This window comes from Dendrobates tinctorius, unplaced genomic scaffold (assembly GCF_039654945.1).
Source record: "Dendrobates tinctorius isolate UK_male_01 unplaced genomic scaffold, ASM3965494v1 ptg000089l, whole genome shotgun sequence".
NCBI classification, from domain to species: domain Eukaryota; kingdom Metazoa; phylum Chordata; class Amphibia; order Anura; family Dendrobatidae; genus Dendrobates; species Dendrobates tinctorius.
The window spans coordinates 5,795,331-5,817,587 of NW_027361757.1; the positions used below are offsets into that span (position 1 = coordinate 5,795,331).

The window sequence follows — 22,257 nt, forward strand, 5'->3', positions numbered from 1 at the left end:
AAGAAATTTCTGAACCACTCTCCATAATCTTTGAAAATTCTTGGAGAACAGGAGAAGTGCCAGAAGACTGGAGAAGAGCAAATGTTGTTCCTATCTTCAAAAAGGGGAAGAAGGTGGACCCAGGCAACTATAGGCCGGTGAGTCTGACTTCTATACCAGGAAAGATCTTTGAACAAATTATTAAACAACATGTAAGTCAATACCTGGATAAGAATGAAGTGATCAAACAGAGTCAGCATGGGTTTGTAACTAATAAGTCATGCCAGACTAACTTAATTTTCTTCTATGACGGTATCACTGATTGGGTGGATCAAGGAAATGCTGTAGATATAGTATATCTTGACTTCAGAAAAGCATTTGACAAAGTCTCTCATACAATCCTTATTGAAAAAATGACTAAGTATGGAATGGACAAGGCAACTGTTAGGTGGATTCATAGCTGGCTTAGTGATCTGACCCAAAGAGTGGTCGTAAATGGCTGCACATCCAGTTGGAAGAATGTCTCAAGTGGGGTACCACAGGGCTCTGTCCTGGGCCCTGTATTGTTCAACATCTTTATCAACGATTTAGATGAAGGAATTGAGGGTAAACTGATTAAATTTGCTGATGACACAAAGCTAGGAGGGATAGCTAATACTAGAGAAGAGAGAGAGAGGATTCAAAAAGATTTAAATAAACTGGAGAAGTGGGCAGTAACTAACAGAATGGTTTTTAACAGGGAGAAATGCAAAGTACTACATCTGGGCAATAAAAATGAAAAAAGCATATATAGAATGGGAGGAATAGGGCTAAGTGACAGCACATGTGAAAAAGACTTGGGTATACTAATAGATCACAGACTGAATATGAGTCAACAGTGTGATGCAGCAGCAAAAAAGGCAAATGCAGTTCTAGGATGTATTAACAGAAGCATACAGTCTAGATCACGTGAAGTCATTATTTCCCTCTACTCCTCTTTGGTCAGACCTCATCTGGAATATTGTGTCCAGTTTTGGGCACCACATTTTAAAAAAGACATCAACAAACTGGAGCAAGTTCAGAAAAGAGCGACCAGAATGGTGACCGGTCTGCAAACCCTGTCTTATGAGGAAAGGTTGCAGGATTTGGGAATGTTTAGTTTGCAAAAGAGAAGACTGAGAGGAGACTTAATTGCTGTCTACAAATATCTAAAGGGCTGTCACATTGTAGAAGGATCAACTTTATTCTCATTTGCACAAGGAAAGACTAGAAGCAATGGGATGAAACTGAATGGGAGGAGACACAGATTAGATATTAGAAAAAACTTTTTGACAGTTAGAGTGATCAATGAGTGGAACAGGCTGCCACGAGAAGTGGTGAGTTCTCCTTCAATGAAAGTCTTCAAACAGAGGCTGGACAGACATCTGACTGGGATGATTTAGCAAATCCTGCTTTGAGCAGGGGGTTGGACCAGATGGCCCAGGAGGTCCCTTCCAACTCTACGATTCTATGATTCTATGATTCTATGATTCCAAACTGTTTGGGGGCTGTGGACGGCAAACACATTCAGATTATGAAACCAGCTGGAAGTGGATCAGAGTATTTCTGTAACTTTAATAACAAACATCTTGACTGTAACACCTGTTAATACTTCACTCAACAATACACACATGTTTAAATAAAGAGATAAAGAAAACAAAGGGAGACGGGTATTGTGAAACAAAAGAAATGTAAAAAACAAAAATAAAAACAATTTGAAATGTAACAAATAAAGAAAAATAACGGGATTTACTTTTGGGGTCTGCGGGAGGGAGTTACATTGTGGACCTGGGGGTGTCAGGCTCTGATGGTAGGCTAGGAGTGGTTGGGGAAGTTGTTACAGGGAAGTGGCAGTCAATTGGAGTATTGTCCAGTGTGAAGTACGCATGCATATCGAACGCATGCGTACGCATGTCCTTGTGTAACAATATATTCCCACAGACAGTAATGCGTTGTTTTGACCCACTCAATCTGCAATCATCCACATGCGCTTGGCTGTGCATAATTGACGCCTCAAAAAATGCAACATGCTGCGTTCGCCACACACCGCGAAACGATGCATGCGTACGCATCCGCATGCAAACGCATGTCCCTGCGTACAACATGTTAATGATATGTACGCATGATGCATGTGGATCTGTGCGGATCATACGCTGTGCACAGATACGCTAATGTGAAACCAGTCTTAGACCATTGTCATGCTGGAAAAGAGCACATCTACAATGGCATGAAGTGATGTAGCATATTCTCTATCAATATAGAACAGGACATTTGTGAATTCATTATACCATCAATGAAATATAACTCTCCGACTGCAGCAGCACTCATGCAGCCCCATGTAAGGACACTGCCAGCACCGTGTTGTATTTCTGAAGAAGAACAGGGTGAAAGTGATTCAGTTGCCAAGTATGTCTCCTGATCTGATCCCAAGCAAAACACCTATGGGGAGTCCTGAAAAGACAAGTTGAGCATCACTCTCCATCCAGCATTCAGGCTCTAAAAGAGGTCATTGTTGAAGAATTGAAATCGATGGACAGTAAAATATTTTGCCAACTTGTTATTTCCATGCCTAGAAGACTTGGTGCTGTCCTTAAAAATCGTGGCGGTCATACAAAATGCTGTAATAGTTTTTGATGTGGGGTGTATTGCATCAACTAATTTGAGTAAAACTGAGGATTTTGTATTATTAACCTGACTTTCGTGTTATGGGTTAAAAAATGTTCTCTGAAACTCAGTCTTGTTAAATTTTTGGAAATTATTCTTGTATACAGTGAGATATTGATTAAAATATTACCGTATATACTCGAATATAAGCTGAGATTTTCAGCCCATTTTTTGGGGCTGAAAGTCCCCCTCTCGGCTTATGTTCGAGTCATATACACTGGGGGGTCGGAGGGTGGAGGGGGGTCGGGGGTGTCAGGTCATACTTACCTGTCCTGACGCTGTCTCTTGAGCCCCCAGCTTCTCCGTGCTCTCTCTTCCTGCCTTCAGCGGTCACGTGGTACCGCTCATTAAAACTCATAAATATGTGCATATTCATGAGTTTTAATGAGCGGTATCACAGACCGCTGAAAGCAGGAAGGGAGAACGTGGAGAAGCTGGGGGCTCAAGAGACAGCGTCAGGACGGGTAAGAATAGCGATACTCACCTGTCCTGCGTCCATGGCTGCTTGCTGCTGTCTGTCATTGGTCAGTGACTTCAGACAGCAGAGGGCGCGGTGACGTGATTAGTGCGTGCCGCGCCCCCTGCAGTCTGGACGTCACTGACCGATGATGTGGCAGATAGCGGTGAGCAGCCATGGACACAGGACAGGTGAGTATCTGACACCCAGTGACGGAGAGGTGAGTATGTCTTTTTTTATTTTTACATGCAGCAGCAGCAGCGGCAACACATGGGGAATAATCTAAGGAGCTTCTTATGGGGTCAGCATATGGGGGAATAATCTAAGGAGCTTCTTATGGGGTCACCATATGGGGGAATAATCTATGGAGCTTCTTATGGGGGCAGTATATAGGGGAACAATCTATGGAGCTTCTTATGGGGGCAGCATATGGTGGAACAAACTATGGAGCTTCTTGTGGGGGCAGCATATGGGGGAACAATCTATGGAGCTTCTTGTGGGGGCAGCATATGGGGGAACAATCTATGCAGCTTCTTGAGGGGGCAGCATATAGGGGAACAATCTATGGAGCTTCTTATGGGGGCAGCATATGGGGGAACAATCTATGGAGCTTCTTATGGGGCAGCATATGGGGGAACAATCTATGGAGCTTCTTATGGGGGCAGCATATGGGGTAACAATCTATGGAGCTTCTTATGGGGGCAGCATATGGGGGAACAATCTATGGAGCTTCTTATGGGGTCAGCATATGGGGGAATAATCTATGGAGCCTCTTATGGGGGCAGCATATGGTGGAATAATCTATGGAGCTTCTTCTGGGGACACCATATGGGGTAATAATCTATGGAGCATTTCCCACCCTAGGCTTATACTCGAGTCAATAAGTTTTCCCAGTTTTTTGTGGCAAAATTAGGAGGGTCGGCTTATACTCGGATCGGCTTATACTCGAGTATATACGGTACTTTTCAAAGGGGGTGCGCTCTTTTATGCTAAGCACTGTACGTTGGGGCCGTAAAGTGTATCAGCCACAGAAACTTAACATAATGTAAACCACAAAACTCAATAATATACCAGCCATATAGCCTCAATTGCCAGCCACAAAGAATCTGAAGCGTTGTGTCTCAGGACAGTGTAAAATATGGTAATGTCACACCAAATTCAATGCTACAGAATTTAATTTAATTTTTTATATAAGAGAGTAACACAAATAAACTTGTCAGGTGAGGACGCAGACAGGAGAGGGCCCCTATGCAAGAACGATATATGGGCCCATTACAGTCCAATAGATCAGCATAATGCACAATTCTACTTGCTTTAGAGGTGGAACTTATGGTCTAATAGGGAAACATAAGGATCAATTGATGTTTCATATAAAATGTACCTTTATTGAGCAAAGATTGGTAAACGGAACCCCCTGACAAAGGACTCAGTTACGAAACGCACGTCGGGGTGTGTGTTGTACTTGGACTGGCGGACCAAATAGGTATAAGCCATTCTTATCTCTCTTGAGCTGTTGTTACTGCACCATTGCACTTTACTACCCTATAATGCTGTCTACTACCCTATATTGCTATTAGCTTTGTGCTCTGTGCATCCACCTGTATGTATTGTGTCTTCTACTGCTTTCTTCCATGTACTGCTGCAGGGCAATCTCAGGCACAACTGTTGTGAGTTCATTTTCCCCTTCGTCACTGGGGTCTGGTGAACTCCCTATTCTGGTAAAGGAAGGTAATGAGCCTGATTATCAGGCACCTGAGTCTAATGAGGATGACTGGCTGAGTGGAGTCACGGACTGGATATAAGGCTGCCAACGCCCTTATGCCCTGCGGGTGATTTCTCTGTGGACTTCTAGGACACCAGTCTGATTCCTGCTCCTCTAAAGCTAAGTTTTCTGTTTTGCCTGTTAGCTTTTTTGTTTTGTTTTTTGTTTTCCTTGCTTTTCAGTATTCTGCCATTCCCTGCTGGGGTGAGCTGAATCTCCTTTTGCCTGTAGCTCTGTCTTCAGTATATTCCTGAGTACTGACATAGCTTTTTTGAAGCCTAGCGTCTTCAGGGCCTTTTTCACTGTCAGTCTGTTGGCTCTTATTTTCATAGGGTTTTTCACGGATTGCAGACAGCAGCCTTCCTGTCCTTTTCTATCTAGTTAGCTTGGGCCCCTCTTTGCTCAGTCTATCTTTCTGTCTGTGTTATTATTTTCATCTTGCTTCACCGTCATTATATGTTGGGGGCTGCCTATTGCTTTGGGGTCTGCTCTGGGGCAGTTTAGATTTCCCCTTTCTTTCTTTAGGCCTATTTAATTCTCCGGCTGTGATCGAGGGGTCTAGGGCATCGTAGGAACCCCCCACGGCTACTGCTAGTTGTGTTGATAGGTTCAGGGGTCTGCAATCCGATAGCTGCCAACTTCTCTGGTTTTCTGGACTTAGCTAGCATTTCTGTTTTTGCCTCCTACGGTGACTCAATCATAACACACAACCCTGCCCTCTTCATTGCCCACATACACATATTGATCATTTTATGAACTCTATTTTTTAGTGTGTATATATACACTCACTGGCCACTTTATTAGGTACACCATGCTAGTAACGGGTTGGACCCCCTTTTGCCTTCAGAACTGCCTCAATTCTTCGTGGCAGAGATTCAACAAGGTGCTGGAAGCATTCCTCAGAGATTTTGGACCATATTGACATGATGGCATCACACAGTTGGCGCAGATTTGTCGGCTGCACATCCCTGATGCGAATCTCCCATTCCACCACATCCCAAAGATGCTCTATTGGATTGAGATCTGGTGACTGAGGAGGCCATTTGAGTACAGTGAACTCATTGTCATGTTCAAGAAACCAATCTGAGATGATTCGAGCTTTATGACATGGCGCATTATCCTGCTGAAAGTAGCCATCAGATGTTGGGTACATTGTGGTCATAAAGGGATGGACATGGTCAGCAACAATACTCAGGTAGGCTGTGGCGTTGCAACGATGCTCAATTGGTACCAAGGGGCCCAAAGAGTGCCAAGAAAAAATTCCCCACACCATGACACCACCACCACCAGCCTGAACCGTTGATACAAGGATGGATGGATCCATGCTTTCATGTTGTTTACGCCAAATTCTGACCCTACCATCCGAATGTCGCAGCAGAAATCGAGACTCATCAGACCAGGCAACGTTTTTCCAATCTTCTACTGTCCAATTTCGATGAGCTTGTGCAAATTGTAGCCTCAGTTTCCTGTTCTTAGCTGAGAGGAGTGGTACCCAGTGTGGTCTTCTGCTGCTGTAGCCCATCTGCCTCAAAGTTCGACGCACTGTGCGTTCAGAGATGCTCTTCTGCCTACCTTGGTTGTAACGGGTGGCAATTTGAGTCACTGTTGCCTTTCTATCAGCTCGAACCAGTATGCCCATTCTCCTCTGACCTCTGGCATCAACAAGGCATTTCCGGCCACAGAACTGCCGCTCACTGGATTTTTTTTCTTTTTCGGACCAATCTCTGTAAACCCTAGAGATGGTTGTGCGTGAAAATCCCAGTAGATCAGCAGTTTCTGAAATACTCAGACCAGCCCTTCTGGCACCAACAATCATGCCACGTTCAAAGGCACTCAAATCACCTTTCTTCCCCATACTGATGCTCGGTTTGAACTGCAGGAGATTGTCTTGACCATGTCTACATGCCTAAATGCACTGAGTTGCCGCCATGTGATTGGCTGATTAGAAATTAAGTCTTAACACACAGTTGGACAGGTGTACCTAATAAAGTGGCCAGTGAGTGTATATCCTGTGTTATCACCTAAATTCTTCCCCTTTGTGCAGACAGCAGTGATCATGCCATAATTTATCTTTACTTTTTGTATATAAATTTTTTTAGCTCTCCCATTTTTTCTGGCCCTTCCATTGGTGTTTTCTGTGCTTATATCTATGTGACTATAGTTTACATATATTTGTTACCATTGTTATCTTTGGTCCATTGTTTTCCCTTGACTATATAAGTTTTTAATATTCTATTTACTATTAACTCTATATTCCAAGTATGGGCACATTTTTGTTGTAGTGCTACTGTTTACCAATTTTTGCTCAGTAAAGGTACATTTTATGTGAAACATCAATTGATTCTTATGTTTCCCTATTAGACCATAAGTTCGAGGTTCTTGTTTGGTTTTTATCAAAATTTCGAATGGTCTACCATTCATCTACCTAGCAACTATATATCATTTACTATAAGACTGGTTTATACTTTACTTCTTTGATATATAAGTATTTCTACATTCGGTATGTACTGTATTTACCCTTGCTTTAGAGGTGTAATGGCCTCCCTACCTCTTGGATCCCTGTTGCACTAATGGTATGTCCACCCCTGATATGAGTTATTCCTACCTCCATGTACCTGCACAATCGGCCTTTGCAAACACCTAACAGAAAATAACTGGTGCTGATACATTTGCTTACCAGGCTGCTTTGGTGATTTCACTAATGTTCCCTTCACAGTTCGACAATGAGAATTATCACCTCCGCAAACCCCACACTTATCATCTTCTTTCAGCGAGCCAATTTCCTTGTCACATCCGAAGTTCTGTAACACAAAGCAACAAGACAAAAGCCCTCTGTTAGCCGAATCCGGTGAGATAAGGGATGAGTATCACAGAACCTGTGTAACGAGCCCTGAAGGAAACGACTTTATTTCACCTTACCTGTTCCAAAAAAACATGAAAAGAACATTTTTTATGTTTCTTCTAATTAGTAAGTCAATAAAAGCAATGAAATAAAACACAGTGAAACTGAGAAAGAAGATAAATGTATCGCCTTTCTCAGTTTGTGTAGGAAAAATAAGATGCACCGGAATAATACTAGCTTGTCTATGAATAGATATACGTGTCCAAACTGAAAAGTGCCCATTTTAGCAGCCCATCATCTAATATATTACGAAACGAATGGAGTAAAGTAAATCTAAATCTAGTCTGTAATTATTATTTTAAATAGTAGATATAACATTTCCTTAGCCATCATTATAAATGAATCGTTCCCATAGCTCTTTTCCACTGAGGTGCATACTAAGACTGTATATTCCCTGCAGAGAGAGGTCACATCAGGACACATGCATGTATACAGATGTGAATGCTTAGCGGCTATCATTCTCTACTAATGGCCACATTTTAGTAAATGAAAATCTCCGGGGCCTCAGCTACTGGGGATGGTTTTTACGGTCCCCTGCCATGTGATTGCTGTTATTATTAGTCAGATTTAAAATTAATTTCTCTTTTCTCTGATAAGATCTAGCATATCATAGAAGAGAGAAATGGGGTCCCCCAAGCCCCCCCGATACTTCTGCCATCCCAGGATGCTCCTGCCTTGTCTCCCGGCCCTCTGTGTCATCTTCCTGGAATGATCTGCTGGCCGGTACTCGTCAACAATAAGGAATTTTTCCTGTTGGTTCCTTTTGATCACTGTGATAGACCCTATCTCAGTGTTCAAAATAAAATAAAATTAGTAAATCAAATCCCCCTTTGTCACACCCTTAGTTACAAAAAAATTATAAAATAAAAAATTGGTAATTTTTTCCATTCTTTGCACTTAGGGTTAGGGTTAAGGTTGAGGTAAGGATTAGGGTTGGGATTAGGTTTGTAGTCAGGGTTGTGTTAGGGTTAAGGTACTGTCACACTTAGCGATGCACCAGCGATCCCGACTAGCGATATGACGCGGTCAGGATCGCTGGTGCATCGCTAAGTGGTCGCTAGTGAGCTGCCACACAGGCAGATCTCACCAGCAACATAGCAGCGGTCGGGGGTCGCTACTTACCTGTCAGACGAGGCGATCCTGACGTCCTCCCGCCCGCGTCCACGCGTCGCTCGTTGGCGCCACAAGAAACCAAGCAGGAAGCGGCCGACGAGAAATGGCCCAGGACGTTCTCGCGCGATCAGCGATAACCAGCGAGGGAGCCAGTCGGAGGTAAGTATCAGACTGCGATATCGCTAGCAATATCGCTATAACATCACAAAAACCAGTGACGTTATAGCGATATTGTTAGCGATATCGCTTAGTGTGACAGGCCCCTTAGGGTTGGAGATAAGGTTGTGCTAGGGTTTGCGTTGGGTTTAGGATTGGAGTTAGAATAGTTTTTTTTCAAAAGTAAAAAAAAAGTGATGACAATATGACCGCTAGTGTTCAGCGCAAGTGCTTTCTATTTGAGTTTGCATCGGGTGCACTGGTATTGTGGATCCCCACATGTTTTTTTTGGGTGTCTAACAGCTGTGAAACATGTGGGGCAGGGACTCAAGCATTTCACTTGAGCACCCATGATATTTGGTGAATATCCGAGCACCCGATGCAAACTGGAGTAGTGTGCATTTGCGCTCAACACTAATGACGACATATTCAATATGATGACCTAATGTTATCACATTCTGTGTTGTACCTGTGGGTTCGAAACGCTCACTATATCCCTAGATAAAATTCTGGAGTGGTTTGCTTTCCAAAATGGGGTCACTTGTGGGGGGCTTCCACTGTTTAGGCACATCATGGGCTCTCCAAACGTGGCATGGTATCCACTCTCGATTCCAGCCAATTTTGCATTCAGAAAGTCAAACGGTGCTCCTTCCATTCTGATTCCTGCCGTGCACCCAAACAGTGGATATTCCCTACATATGGGGTATCGGCCTACACAAGAGAAATTTCACCACAAATTTTGTGGTTGATTTTATCTTATTACCCTTGTGAAAATATAAAATATTTAATATAAAAGTCGTGAAGCAACTGAAGGGTTAATAAACTTCTTGAATGTGGCTTTGAGCACCTTGAGGACTGCAGATTTTAGAATGGTGTCACTTTTGGGTATTTTCTTTCATATAGGCCTCTCAAAGTCACTTCAAATGTGATGTGGTCCCTACAGCAAATTATTTTGTCAAATTTGTTGGAAAAATGAGAAATCGCTGAAAAACTTTTAACTCTTATAACTTCCTAACAGAAAAAATTATGTTTCCAAAATTGTGCTGATGCAAAGTAGACATTTATTGACTATTTTGTGTGACACCACTCTCTGATTTAAGGGTACACAAATTAAAAGTTTGAAAACTGCAAAATTTTCAAAATGTTTGCCAAATTTCTCTTTATATCACAGAAATTTTTACCACTATCATGAAGTACAATATGTCCCCCCCCCCCAAAAAAAAAAAATCTCAGAATCAGATAAAGTGACACTGGTCAGATTTGTAAAATTTGGCTTGGTCACTAAGGTCAAAATTGGCTCAGTCACTAAGTGGTTATAGCACACATACACATTGAACTAAAATTGGCTGAGCCCAAATCTCAGTGGGATCCACCGACAGTCAATGCTTAAGTGGTCTCTTGACTTTCTGAATTTCAGCTGCTGTTTCCCTGTATAATCTCCCAGCTCGCTTATAGAGACAACGGGAGTGCTCTGAGAGAGATGTCTAATGTCTATGGAGTGTTATCAGCTCAGATAGCACCATTCTCAATTGTATTTAATACCTCAGGATACAGAACAATTCTCTCATGTCTGCATTGGTGTTCTCAGAAATTGCTTTGGCCAGTAGCTCCACGAAGTGAAAGACAATACTTACAAATAAACATGAGGGCATGAGGTCTGTAATATTTATAACTTTTTATCATTTCAATAAGGTATCTCAAGTATTTATTAGGACAATCTCAGATGACTACATTACTCTCTGGCATCCAATGGTGACAGCACTGTTTATAGTGGACACTCTCAGACAGAAACATTATTTGGGGAGCACTCTCTGATGGTTGCACTTTGTAAAGGGGCCTTTCTACTGTTTATTGGGAAACCATCTGACATCTTTACTTTTTAAGAGTGGAATTCTTTGTATGGACATGTACATAGGGCCTCTGAACACTACATGTTCACACTTTCTTTATTCTGTTGGGAGGGCTGGTCAGGTTTTTTGTAGTGTACCAGTGGAGATGGTGACTGCCACCATATTTGGCTTATCACTCCTTTCATCAGCCTGAGACAGTTTTAGTTAGTGCTGGATCTTATTATATGTCCTTGAAATTTGTAGGCTTTTAGCCCGGGACAGGCATGTTTGATAAATATTTAAACAATATCATATGAGCAGAAAAAATCATAAGTATGTATGCAGGGGGGGACCCAATTGCCTCATAGGCTAAGAATAGTGAACTAGACACTCCAAACATAGGATATGATACGAGACACTTTGATTGTCTTTCTCTCGTTCCTGCATCTGTGAAACTTGTCCCGGTACCTAGTATGATTGTAGCACTAGAGCTTACATGTGACTAATCCCCCATGCCCTTATAGTAATTTCTAGACCCCATACCTTTATACTTGAGTCTCTTTTACTACTCATTTTTTCTAATACTTATTTTGCTTGTGATGATGAGTTAATAAAATTAAAATTATATTTATTTTTACTGATAGACTATTTGACTCCATATTTGATAAATATTAGGTTTAGGGTCCATCAAAGAAAGGTTGCATTCTCGAGGCGGGTGGGCTCTCCTGAATTAGCGGATTTGTGAGATAAGTACCTTCATTTTATAAGTATATGCAGTCTAAATTTCCTATATTTAATGTTTGCATACATCTTACCAAGTGCTGCTGTTCTCTGTGTCTGGACTAAACATACCGGCACTCCTGATCTATCTGTCTTTAGACAGTGCTAAAGATGGCCATACAGCTTAGATAACTGACAGCAAGTCACTTGTTTGGATGACAGTGTCTCTCCTGACTTCACAAGAAGGCTCAGCTAAGCATTCAGTGGGAAATGTAAGCTGCTCCCAGGAAAAAACGATCAGTCATTTAATTCAACAATCACAGTCCTCCTCTCTCTGTCATATGTTGAAGGACCATACACATATGTTGGGAGGCCCATACACATGAGATGGTTTCCATTCCTGCTAAAATAAGATGGGTTATCCAACTTTTCTCCAATTTGTACGATGGTCTCTAATGTAGGTAGGAATACAAATCAACAGAAATAGAAGGCAGGCATAAAATGTAAGAACGAATATAATGTAAGTAAGAAGAGAGATGGCACAACTATTGTTGGACATGTGGGCACTCCTTGGCATTTTTAAGCCAAGCAATTCAGACGGAAGTGCGAGAACCCAGAAATATAACTTCTAAGTGATGCCTGAATTTTGGAATACAGTATATGCTATGCTTAAATAAAGCAGTTGTCATTCTTTAAGGGATGCACAAACCCTTGGGCTGGAGGTTTTTCAGGTATAATCCATTGCTTTGTACATACAGAGGTGTATCTAGGCTTTCTGGCACCCGAGGCAAGAATTCAGTACGCCCCCCCACGTAGATATGAGATTTGCACACTTAGTCATGTACCGACGAGCTGCTCTCCCTACTGTTCTCAATGTTCAGTGAAAAACAGAGAGAAGCAGAAAGAGATGCTCGTTGTCACATGACCAAGTATGAAAGTTGCATGTGAGTGGAGTGTCCATGTGATGACTGCTAGAACCTGCAGAGCTGAATCTTGACATTGCAGGCTTCTGAATTCTCACAACTAATGCACTGCACACTTTTAGAGTCCTCCCTTGCCGGTGGCAAGAGTGCACAGTCATGTCAGCATAAGGATGTGATTTAAATACTTCTGGCCACATTCCGACTAGACGTGCTCGGCCTCGCTCAGTTCATTTTCAATAAGTGAGGCCACACATGTCTAGTCAGCATGTGACCGCATGTATGTAAATCACCGGCACGAGAGAATCCTTACAGCATTAAATGCCCCTATCCTCACTCCAAATCTCCAAATGCGCATTAAATGACCCCATTCCCACTCCCCACTTCAAATCTCTCAACACACATTAAATGCCCCCATCTCCACTCCAAATCTTCCCCCATACCTACGCCAAATCTCCCCTACAGATTAAATGCCCCCATCCCCACTACAAATATTCACACACACACACATTAAATGCCCCCATCCCCACTCCAAATCTCCAAACACGCATTAAATGCCCCATTCCCACTCCCTACTTCAAATCTTCCCACACACATTAAATGCCCCCATCCCCACTCCAAATCTCCCCCCACATTAAATCCCCCATCCCCACTCCAAATCTTCCCACACACATTAAATGCCCCATCCCCACTCCAAATCTCCAAACACACATTAAATGTCCCATTCCCACTCCAAATCTCTCCACATACACTACATGCCCCATCCCCACACACACTACATGCCCCCATCCCCACTCCAAATCCCCCCATGCACTGAATCTTCAGTGTTTTCAGCTCCACTGGAGCACTTACCACCAGTGCGCGCCTCTGCAGGGCGGCGAGTGACGTCAGCAGCGTGATCACATGATCTGATCACCCTGCTGATGTCAGACAGAGCTTCAATTGTACTCGATTGTACAGAGCCAACGTGCTGCCAGCTTGACAGCTGACACAGAGAACGACCAACTCACAGTACGGGGGGGCAGCAGAATGCCGCCGCTGGGGGATGGGGAGACACTGCTGACCGTTGCATTAGGCGACCCTACTGCGCCCCCTCTGCCGGCAGCGCCTGCGCACATGCCCCGGCTGTTCCCCCATAGAAACGCCTCTTTGTACATATACAGTCAAACCTAATGTCTGACACTGAAAAAGAGTTCACCATGTTGGACAATCCTTTAGCTATAGTTTTTAAGGTTCAAGGTAGACTTAAGTCCATCGACTTCACCCTATAGCCTAGTCCTGACTTGCTAGAAAAGTTTGAGTGACCCCCTGCTGCCACCCCTTGATATCAACTATATTCTGTGGGAAAACCTAGTAGTAAATATTCAATTTCTTTGCAGTGCCAACATAGGGGAAGTAATGCATTACACAATGTGTATTCAGTCAATGGATTATCTGTGTAATCCAGGACAGGACAGGTCCTCCAGAATGAGTGGTGCTCTTTGTTTGAGCAATCTACTCTAGCAAGATATCCTTGATAAAAGACACCTCTATTAATCCAGAGATCCATACAGGGTATATAAAAATGGTGTTTCTAAACTGATTAAATCCTAATGCAGATATTATACAAGATTTATTTATGAGGCTGAGCACTCACCACACAATCTCCTCTAGCGCAAACACTATATGGATCTTTGTAGCTACAACGAGTACCATCATGAACCACCTGATTCATGAAAACCACATCTGTCGTTTCCTTAGACTGGCATATAAGTTCACATTTCTGTGCCTCTGTAGAAAAGCAACAATATATTCAGTTAGATTGTGGGAAGAAATACACACGTTTAACACTATGCCATGTAAAACTCTTAGATTGAAGCTAATTTGTGATTGTCCCCATATTTCCTGACATCAATAAACAGTCAATATTATACACCTCCCTCTTGACACATTAAGAGGTTGCTCTCTATGAAGGATGGCTTCCTGCTTGCTGGGGGTCAGCGCACTCCTGATGCTCCAGTGCTTAATGCAACATCAGCTTTGCCTCTTCAACAATAGAGGCATGCAGGGGCATCAAAACTGGTGGGATCCAGTGATCCAGTCAGCTTCAGAGCAGCACTTACAAGCTCAATTAGAAAGGACTTGCAAACACTGTGCTCCTCGCCTAGGAATCCGGCCACCTTTGATAGACTGCAGCAATGGCCGGTAACTAAGGTAACATGCAGGATTGAAATTAAAAACCCATCTGATCCTTAGAGTGGAGAGGATTTTTAACACAACGTAAATTGCAAAGTTCATAGATTTTACAAGCATTCTGCAATTTTACCCATTTATGATAATTAAAAATCCCTTACATTAGAGAAAAAGATTGGATTACAATCCTTCGAAGTATGAAACAATAACATGAACTTTTTGAAGTTGTTTTACCATCATGATGTTCATAGGGAAGCCAAGTATGCTTGGCGTTTTGGTGTGTGTAGTATGAGTTTCGCTGTGAGCACTGCTGAGCCCGGAAATCCTCAAATGGTCCTCGACATTCTTCAGTGTTGCACATCTGATATTCATATGTAGGACCTGGACAGTCACGACCTCCATAAACTGGTCTGCAAAACAAAACATTAAATTTTAGTGGCCCTAGGTTACATTTTAATGAATATCTTTCTCACAAACAATGCAATGTCCGTTATTCTAAAGATTTAGGTGCTTTTGCACTTGTATGTTTTTATAATGTTAATATTCTTTATTAATCTTTATCTTTGTTTTGGTTTGGTTTTAAACAAAGTAGTAGAGATGACCAGATTACTTCCCATAACCCTTGTCCACAGCCAAAGAGCTCTGACTAGGACCGTGGACCAAGTTTACGTGAAGCAATCCACTCATCTCTGCAGAGTACCTCAAAGACATGCTGAATACCAAATTCAGATCATCTGACATATGTTATAGCTTAAAGAGCATATGTAATCATAGACTATCCTATTAATACAACAGGTGCTGCTGAAAGTTCTATTAGCTGTTCATTATCCATGGAGCCCCGTCTATTGGGAAAATGTGTCATGGGCAGACGTATACGTGTCTGTGCTATACAAAATAAATTGGTATAATCATGATAATGTCCATATCTGTAAAGCTATTTAACATATGAAATTAGTGTAATTGGGATTGTTGTGGTACCAACAAAAGATCCATTAAAGTTCAGGAAAAGTCTTGCATGATTTCACAGGGCTGGATGTCATCCTGTCACTGCCACTAAGTACATATAGTAGCTATTCTCATGCCTAATTTATAGTGTACATACAGTGGATACAAAAAGTCTACAGCCAGGTGTTTGTCATGTAAAACAAATCAAAACAAGCAGAATAATTTCAGAACTTTGTCCACCTTTAATGTCATCTTTAACCTGTAGAAATCAACATCAACATTGTGCATCACCAAAGAAAACCATACCCACAGTTAAGCATGGTGGAGGCAGAATTATACTTAGAGACTGTTTTTTGGTAGCTGAAGCTGGGGCTTTAATCAAGATGGAGGGAATATGAACAATTCCAAATTTGTTTGCAATGAAAAACTCAAGCCTCTGTTTTGCTAAAAAGCTGAAGACGAAAAGGATTTTCATCTTTCAGCATAACAACGACTGTCAGCATACCTTAATATAAACAAAGATAAAAAAGAATTCATGTGCCAGCTCACCATATGTTGAAAATAAATCCAGTATACTGGGAACCATGATCCGACCAAATGTGGGAAAATGGCAAAAAATATATTCCAGCTCCTTGCTAAAATTAAAATTTATTCCTAATTTAAAAATTCATCCAAAAACCATGCAGGAGAGAAAATAAGCTGTAAGTTTAAACCACTATTTGCCCATTTCTGGAAACCAACAGTTTTCCATATTTTTCATTTGTCTGACTCGTGGAATAGGGTCACAAGATGAAAGCCTTTTTTTTTTTTTACAAAGAAAAATATCCAAGTTCGGCTCAGTTTTGCCAAAACATCAAATCAACTAAAAGCATGTGGGAAAACATGTTTTTGTCTGATGAACCCAAGGATAAACTTAATAGCCATAATTCCAAATGAATGATTGACATAAAGCCAACACTGTGCATTACTAAAAGAACACAATTCACATAGTGAAGCTTGGCAGAGGCAGTATTATACTTTGGAGCTATTTTTTCGCAGCTCAAAATGGAGCTTTAGTCAACTAGAAGTTTAGGAACTTCAACTTTCAATATGACAACAACAATAAGCATATAACAAAAAAAATGGCTTCACCAGATAAAGATCAAAGTTTTGGAATGGCCCAGGCAACACTCAGACCTGAATCCAGTTGAAAATCTGCGGGTTGAGCTGAAAAGGTCTGTATACACAGGAGATACTCTTGCAATCTCACAGATTTGGAATGTTACTGCAAAGAAGAGTGGGCAAACTTCCAATTTCACATGTACCATGCTTATAGACTACTATCTCTAAAAAAACTGAATGCTGTCATAAATTTATAGGGTACTGTCATGGGTTAACTGTGACAAAGAGGAGCCAGAAGACCACAGTGTCTGATTTCTCCTACTCCTGCACTGATTAGTAGCACTTCACCTTCTTATTCAATGGTGTAAATTTCTTTTAGCAGTGGAGCGTTAAGGCTCTTAGCTGTGCACTGTTAGCCATTTCCATCTTATACAATCTGGACCTTGGCTAGCACCTATTTTCAGAGCTAGTTTATGCTGCATGGCTGGAGGTTGTGGTTGGCTATTATTGAAGAAGGTGTTTAGTGGATTATCTGTGACTAGGTGTGTGATAATTCCCTTTTTTCTCCTACTTTGGTTTAACCCTGTCCTTCACTCCCTGGTGCATTCCTCTGTTGTCTGTGTGAGTATATTTGTATGTTTGGTATTTTTCATTATCCCTCTTCATAGTTCCTTGTTAGTCTGGTTGGTGTATTATTATTATTATAATAGCACCATTTATTCCATGGCGCTTTACATGTGAGGATGGGTATACATAATAAAAACAAGTACAGTAATCTTAACCCCTTAGTGACGGGACCAATTTTTTAAATTCTGAGCAATGCCACTTTATGTGGTAATAACTCTGGAACGCTTCAACAAATCCCAGAGATTTTGAGACTGTTGTTTCGTGACACATTATAATTTATGATAATGGTGAATTTAGGTTGATATGTTTTTTGTTTATTTATAAAAAATATCACAAACTTGACAAAACTGTAAAAAAATTGCAATGCTTAAATTTTGAATGATTATCCCTTTAATCCAGATAGTCATACCACACAAAAACATTAATAAATAACATTTCCCACATGTCTGTTTAACATCAGCACCATTTGTAAACCGCTAATTTATTTTCTTAGCCTTTTAGGAGGTTTATAAATGTAGTAGTAATTTTTTATTTTTCCAAGTAAATTTACAAAAGTTATTTTTTGAGGAATATATCCAGGTTTGAAGTGACTTTGGAGGTCCTATATATTGAAAAACCCAAAAGTGAAGCCATTTTAAAAACCGCACCCACTGGCATATTGAAAACTGCTGTCAGGTATTTTATTAACCCTTCAGGTGATTTCCAGGAATTGATGTAAAGTAGTATAGCAGGAATGAAAAAGTGTTTGTTTACCATCTAAATGTCGCTAACTTCTGAAGTGACCGCTATATCCGGGAGACTCTAATGCCGCTATTTGGCCATGAACTGCTATGGCAAACATCTGGACCACACAATCGTGATCTCGGTGTGTCAATTAGATTAAAGCGGAAGCCCCCACAATCTATTAACCATTTACTTGATGTAGTCACTTTTGACATCAGCAGCTAAGGGGTTAAATAGATATGGACGCTGACAACACTGAGCGTTTGTGATGCAGCAAGTTGTCTGCTATAGTGTACAGCCGATAGCTGCTGGATTGTCACCTATATGGGAAGACTATTCTCTTATATCTCAGGTCAGTTAAAAGACGTATTGGCTGTCATTAAGGGGTTAAACAATACATGTCACGAAGGGTACAAGAGGAGAGAGGACCCTGCCCGTGAGGGCTCACAATCTACAATTGTATTACTGTACACTACTACTCCCCTCTTCCCTCAATGGGGAAAATGTACCGACTGAGGACCAATTCAGGAGCTAAGGCAAGGTACGTGACCCTGGCATCTTCACCATCAGAAGTTATCTGGGGAGCAGGGCGAGCTAGGGCGCCACCTAGCATTATGGACAGGGAAGGAGTCCTGCATTTGTTTGGAGGCCTGGGCAGATAATACAACACACTATTCAATCTTTGGGAGTGCCGGCATCAGACTGGTTTTCTCTATTTTTTTACTTTGACCTGCGGACAATTGAGGATTGCCTTGTGGACTATGATCCATGCAGCAGACCGAGAAACGAAGACCTTCGTTGTGATCCTATCCCAGGGCCAACATGCTTGTTCTTCGACCTAAGTCTGGTAAGTGCATCAGTTCTACACTTTTATGTGTGTTTTTTTTAATATTGTGCCTAGATCCTGCGCTGTGCTGTCCCTTTTATATTCCCTATCCTCAGGGTATTATATGAAAATATTTGTATGTTTGGTATTTTTGGTTATCCCTGTTCATATTACCTTGTTAGTCTGTTTGGTGTATTATGGTACACTACTACTCCCCTCTTGTCTGGTTGGGGGAAGGGTACAGACTGAGGGCCAATTCAGAAGCTAAGGCAAGGCATGTGGCCCTGGTGTCTTCTCCATCAGAAGTAATCCGGGGAGCAGGGCGAGCTAAGGCACCCCCTAGCGTTAGGGACAGGGAAGGAGCCCCTTGACACGGGACACCCGACAACAGTCGTAAAAGGTACTTCAAGAATGTTTTGGTTTAAGAGTGTGCATATTTACGCAACCACATTATTTTTGTTTTTTATTTTCCTTTTTACACCAGAAAATATTTCAGTTTATTTTTTAATTGAATTGTACTAATTATAGGTGATATTAAAGTTGGAAAGAGTTCTGAAATGATTTCCTTTTATTATCATTAGAGATGAGCGACTTTGCCTTTTTTCCGGTCGAGTCAGGTTTCACGAAACCCGACTTTCGCAAAAGTCGGGTCAAACGAAATCGGCCAATTATCGTGAAAAGTCGAAAGCCGACTGAAACACGAAACCCAATGTAAGTCAATGGGGAAGAAAAGTCGGCAGTGAGTGGAGGACAGGAAACACACCTAGAGTGCCCATTTTAATGCCAAAAACATCAATTCTTATTCCTTAAGTTTGTCAACCTTAATTTACTTTATAATAATAGTTAGGCATTGAAAACTGGGGGTTATTTGGCTAAAGTTGTGGGGGGGGGTAGCGCTGGCTCCAGATTTTCATGGGCCCAGGGCCAAAGAGTGTCACTGGGCTCCTTTAACACATGACACAATTCATGATCCTTTGATACAGCATAGAAATAGCGGTACAGTACAATGAAAAATACTTCAATTCTTACATCACATGACTGACATCCATTTTAAATTCTCCAATAGCTCCAAAGACAGACAGTATATTCCTCCATACAGTATTATGGCCACCGCATAGTACACCATACAGAGTAATGAGGCCTATATATTTCTCCATACAGAATCATATAATGTTCAATACAGTATATGATGAGCTCCACATAATGCTACAGTATATGTTGTTCACCATGGATGAAGTTCCAGTGTCTTATGGGCCCAAATAATGCTCCATATATAATGGGTCCCATTTCTAATGCTCCAGTGTATAATGGGCCCTGTAAATGCTGCTCCAGTGACTGATGTCCACCTTTGGAATGCTCCAGTGTATGGTGGGCCCCAGATATCATTCTCCAGAGTATAGTACTCCCCAAAAATTGTTCACAACCTTTAAAACAATTAAATAAGTCTCCTCACTAGGGAATCCCTGTACTAGTCTGGACTCCTCGTCATCCCCATCTTCAATCTCTCTGCACTTGGACTGTTTAGGCAGAGGGCGTACAGACATGATGTCATCGCGCTCTTTGACCAGAATGTCACTGTCAGGAAAAGTGTTTGGTTTCCGGGGGGCAGTATGGTTGCAAAACTGAACCTTAAAGGAATGTCCAGAAGGGCACCACCAGGAGTGGAGCCTGCGGCTTAATTGGACTCAACATGGGCAACCTCAACCATGCCATCCACAAAAAAGCTGCACAGATTGCAAGCTTAATTTCACTAACGAACGAGACTCAGGCATGCCCCCGCGGTCCGCGTCCAGCTTACTAGAGGGACATGCGAGGCTCTGGCACGTGAGATCGGCCAATAACAGGTCTGTCATGCCCTTACATGTCCGGGGCTGCACGCGTGCTACAATGAAAGGACCAGCGTGTATCGCTTACAGGTACTGATAACACGCTGAACCCCGTTAGTGATGGGGATCTGGGATTACAATTCTTCCCCGCAAACAAGCATTTCCCAGTAAGTGCAGGTCAACCGTACTTCTGGAATTAGGCCTAAATGGCATTCCAGAAAGAATATGAAAAAATTAAGTGTCCAAACCACAGGTGCTGTAGCTTACAATTCTTCCCCGCGAACAAGCATTTCCCAGTAAGTGCAGGTCAACCGTAATTTCGGAATTAGGCCTAAATGGCATTCCAGAAAGAATGTGAAAAATTAAGTTTCCAAACCACAGGGGCTGTAGCTTGCTTAACAGCTGGGCTCCTCTGCTGAGTAGCTCACAGTTCTTACATAAACAGGCGGCATAGCTTGGTTCACGGGTGGCCAACTCTGCTGAGTAGCATACACAGTTACTAGGCCCAAAGTATTAAGTGGTGTAAATGCAGTCAAAAAATGGTTCTTTCATAAACAGGTGGCATAGCTCGGTTCACGGGTGGGCTCCTCTTCTGAGAAGCAAACACAGTTACTAGGCCCAAAAGGATTTTCAGGACAATATGCGGTAAAAAATTATTAGAAATACACACGATGTAGCTCCTTCACAGGTGTACTACACCGCTGGCTACCAGACACCACTACTATGCCCTAAAACTGTCTATTATCATTGAAAACCATTATTAATGTGAAAAAAAGATACGCTTTTGTTTAACGAACCGTTCTCGAGCGGAAATTCGAACAGCCGAATTTTAATCAAAGTGTTGTAGTTCGACGAACGGATCTAACACCGCCCAAAACAGCTAGAATTTGAACTTGGCCAACAGTTCCACTCAAACACCACTCATCTGTAATCAGGAGGCAGACTCAGACGGTCTCAGGCACAGTATGGATTTGACAAGATTGCAGAAAGTTGAGAAAGGGTACAGTATCACCGGATAACAGGTATATATAGCATAGTTTAAACATTTAAAATCTCCGTGTTTATTTCCAGAGTCCAGCAAAGACACTCACAGCCTCAGTATGGATTAGACAACAATCTAAAAAGTAGAAAAAAGGAAATGTTTTTGAAGCGTACACCAGTATACACTATTGGGGTATTTTTAAATCTTCATATATATTTCTGTCTCAGTAAGACAGTCCAGACTCTCTGCAAAAGGAAACGAGATGGATAAAAGTACAGGCATAAAGTCGAGTGATTGCAGAAATTTAGGAATTACTAATCAGGGGTAAAACTCCCGGGAGAATTCTCAGAGGCAATGCTGACCCTCAATTACTTTGTGTGTGGAGACAGCGAAAACAGTTCTTTGTGAAGAAAGGGTTGCTGTATCGCAGTACCGTTGATCCCATCACCGTTACTCATCTCCATCAAATTTTGATCACAGGGAGAGATGTAGACATGGTCCTCACTGCCTATCATGATCTGTCAGGTAACTTTGG

The 22,257-nt window shown here is 41.8% G+C and overlaps 1 protein-coding gene across 1 annotated transcript in view; it reads right to left on the reverse strand.

Annotated features, from left to right (window-relative positions):
* The window catches only part of ADAMTS14 (ADAM metallopeptidase with thrombospondin type 1 motif 14), a 296,983-nt gene that overhangs the window by 63,323 nt on the left and 211,403 nt on the right, over window positions 1-22,257 (reverse strand). Inside the window, exons 12-14 of the mRNA XM_073585783.1 lie at window positions 14,927-15,102; window positions 14,157-14,290; window positions 7,558-7,681 (exon numbers count right to left, since the gene is read on the reverse strand). Coding sequence (XP_073441884.1) covers window positions 7,558-7,681; window positions 14,157-14,290; window positions 14,927-15,102 — 434 coding nt within the window. The remainder of the gene's footprint in view (window positions 1-7,557; window positions 7,682-14,156; window positions 14,291-14,926; window positions 15,103-22,257) is intronic.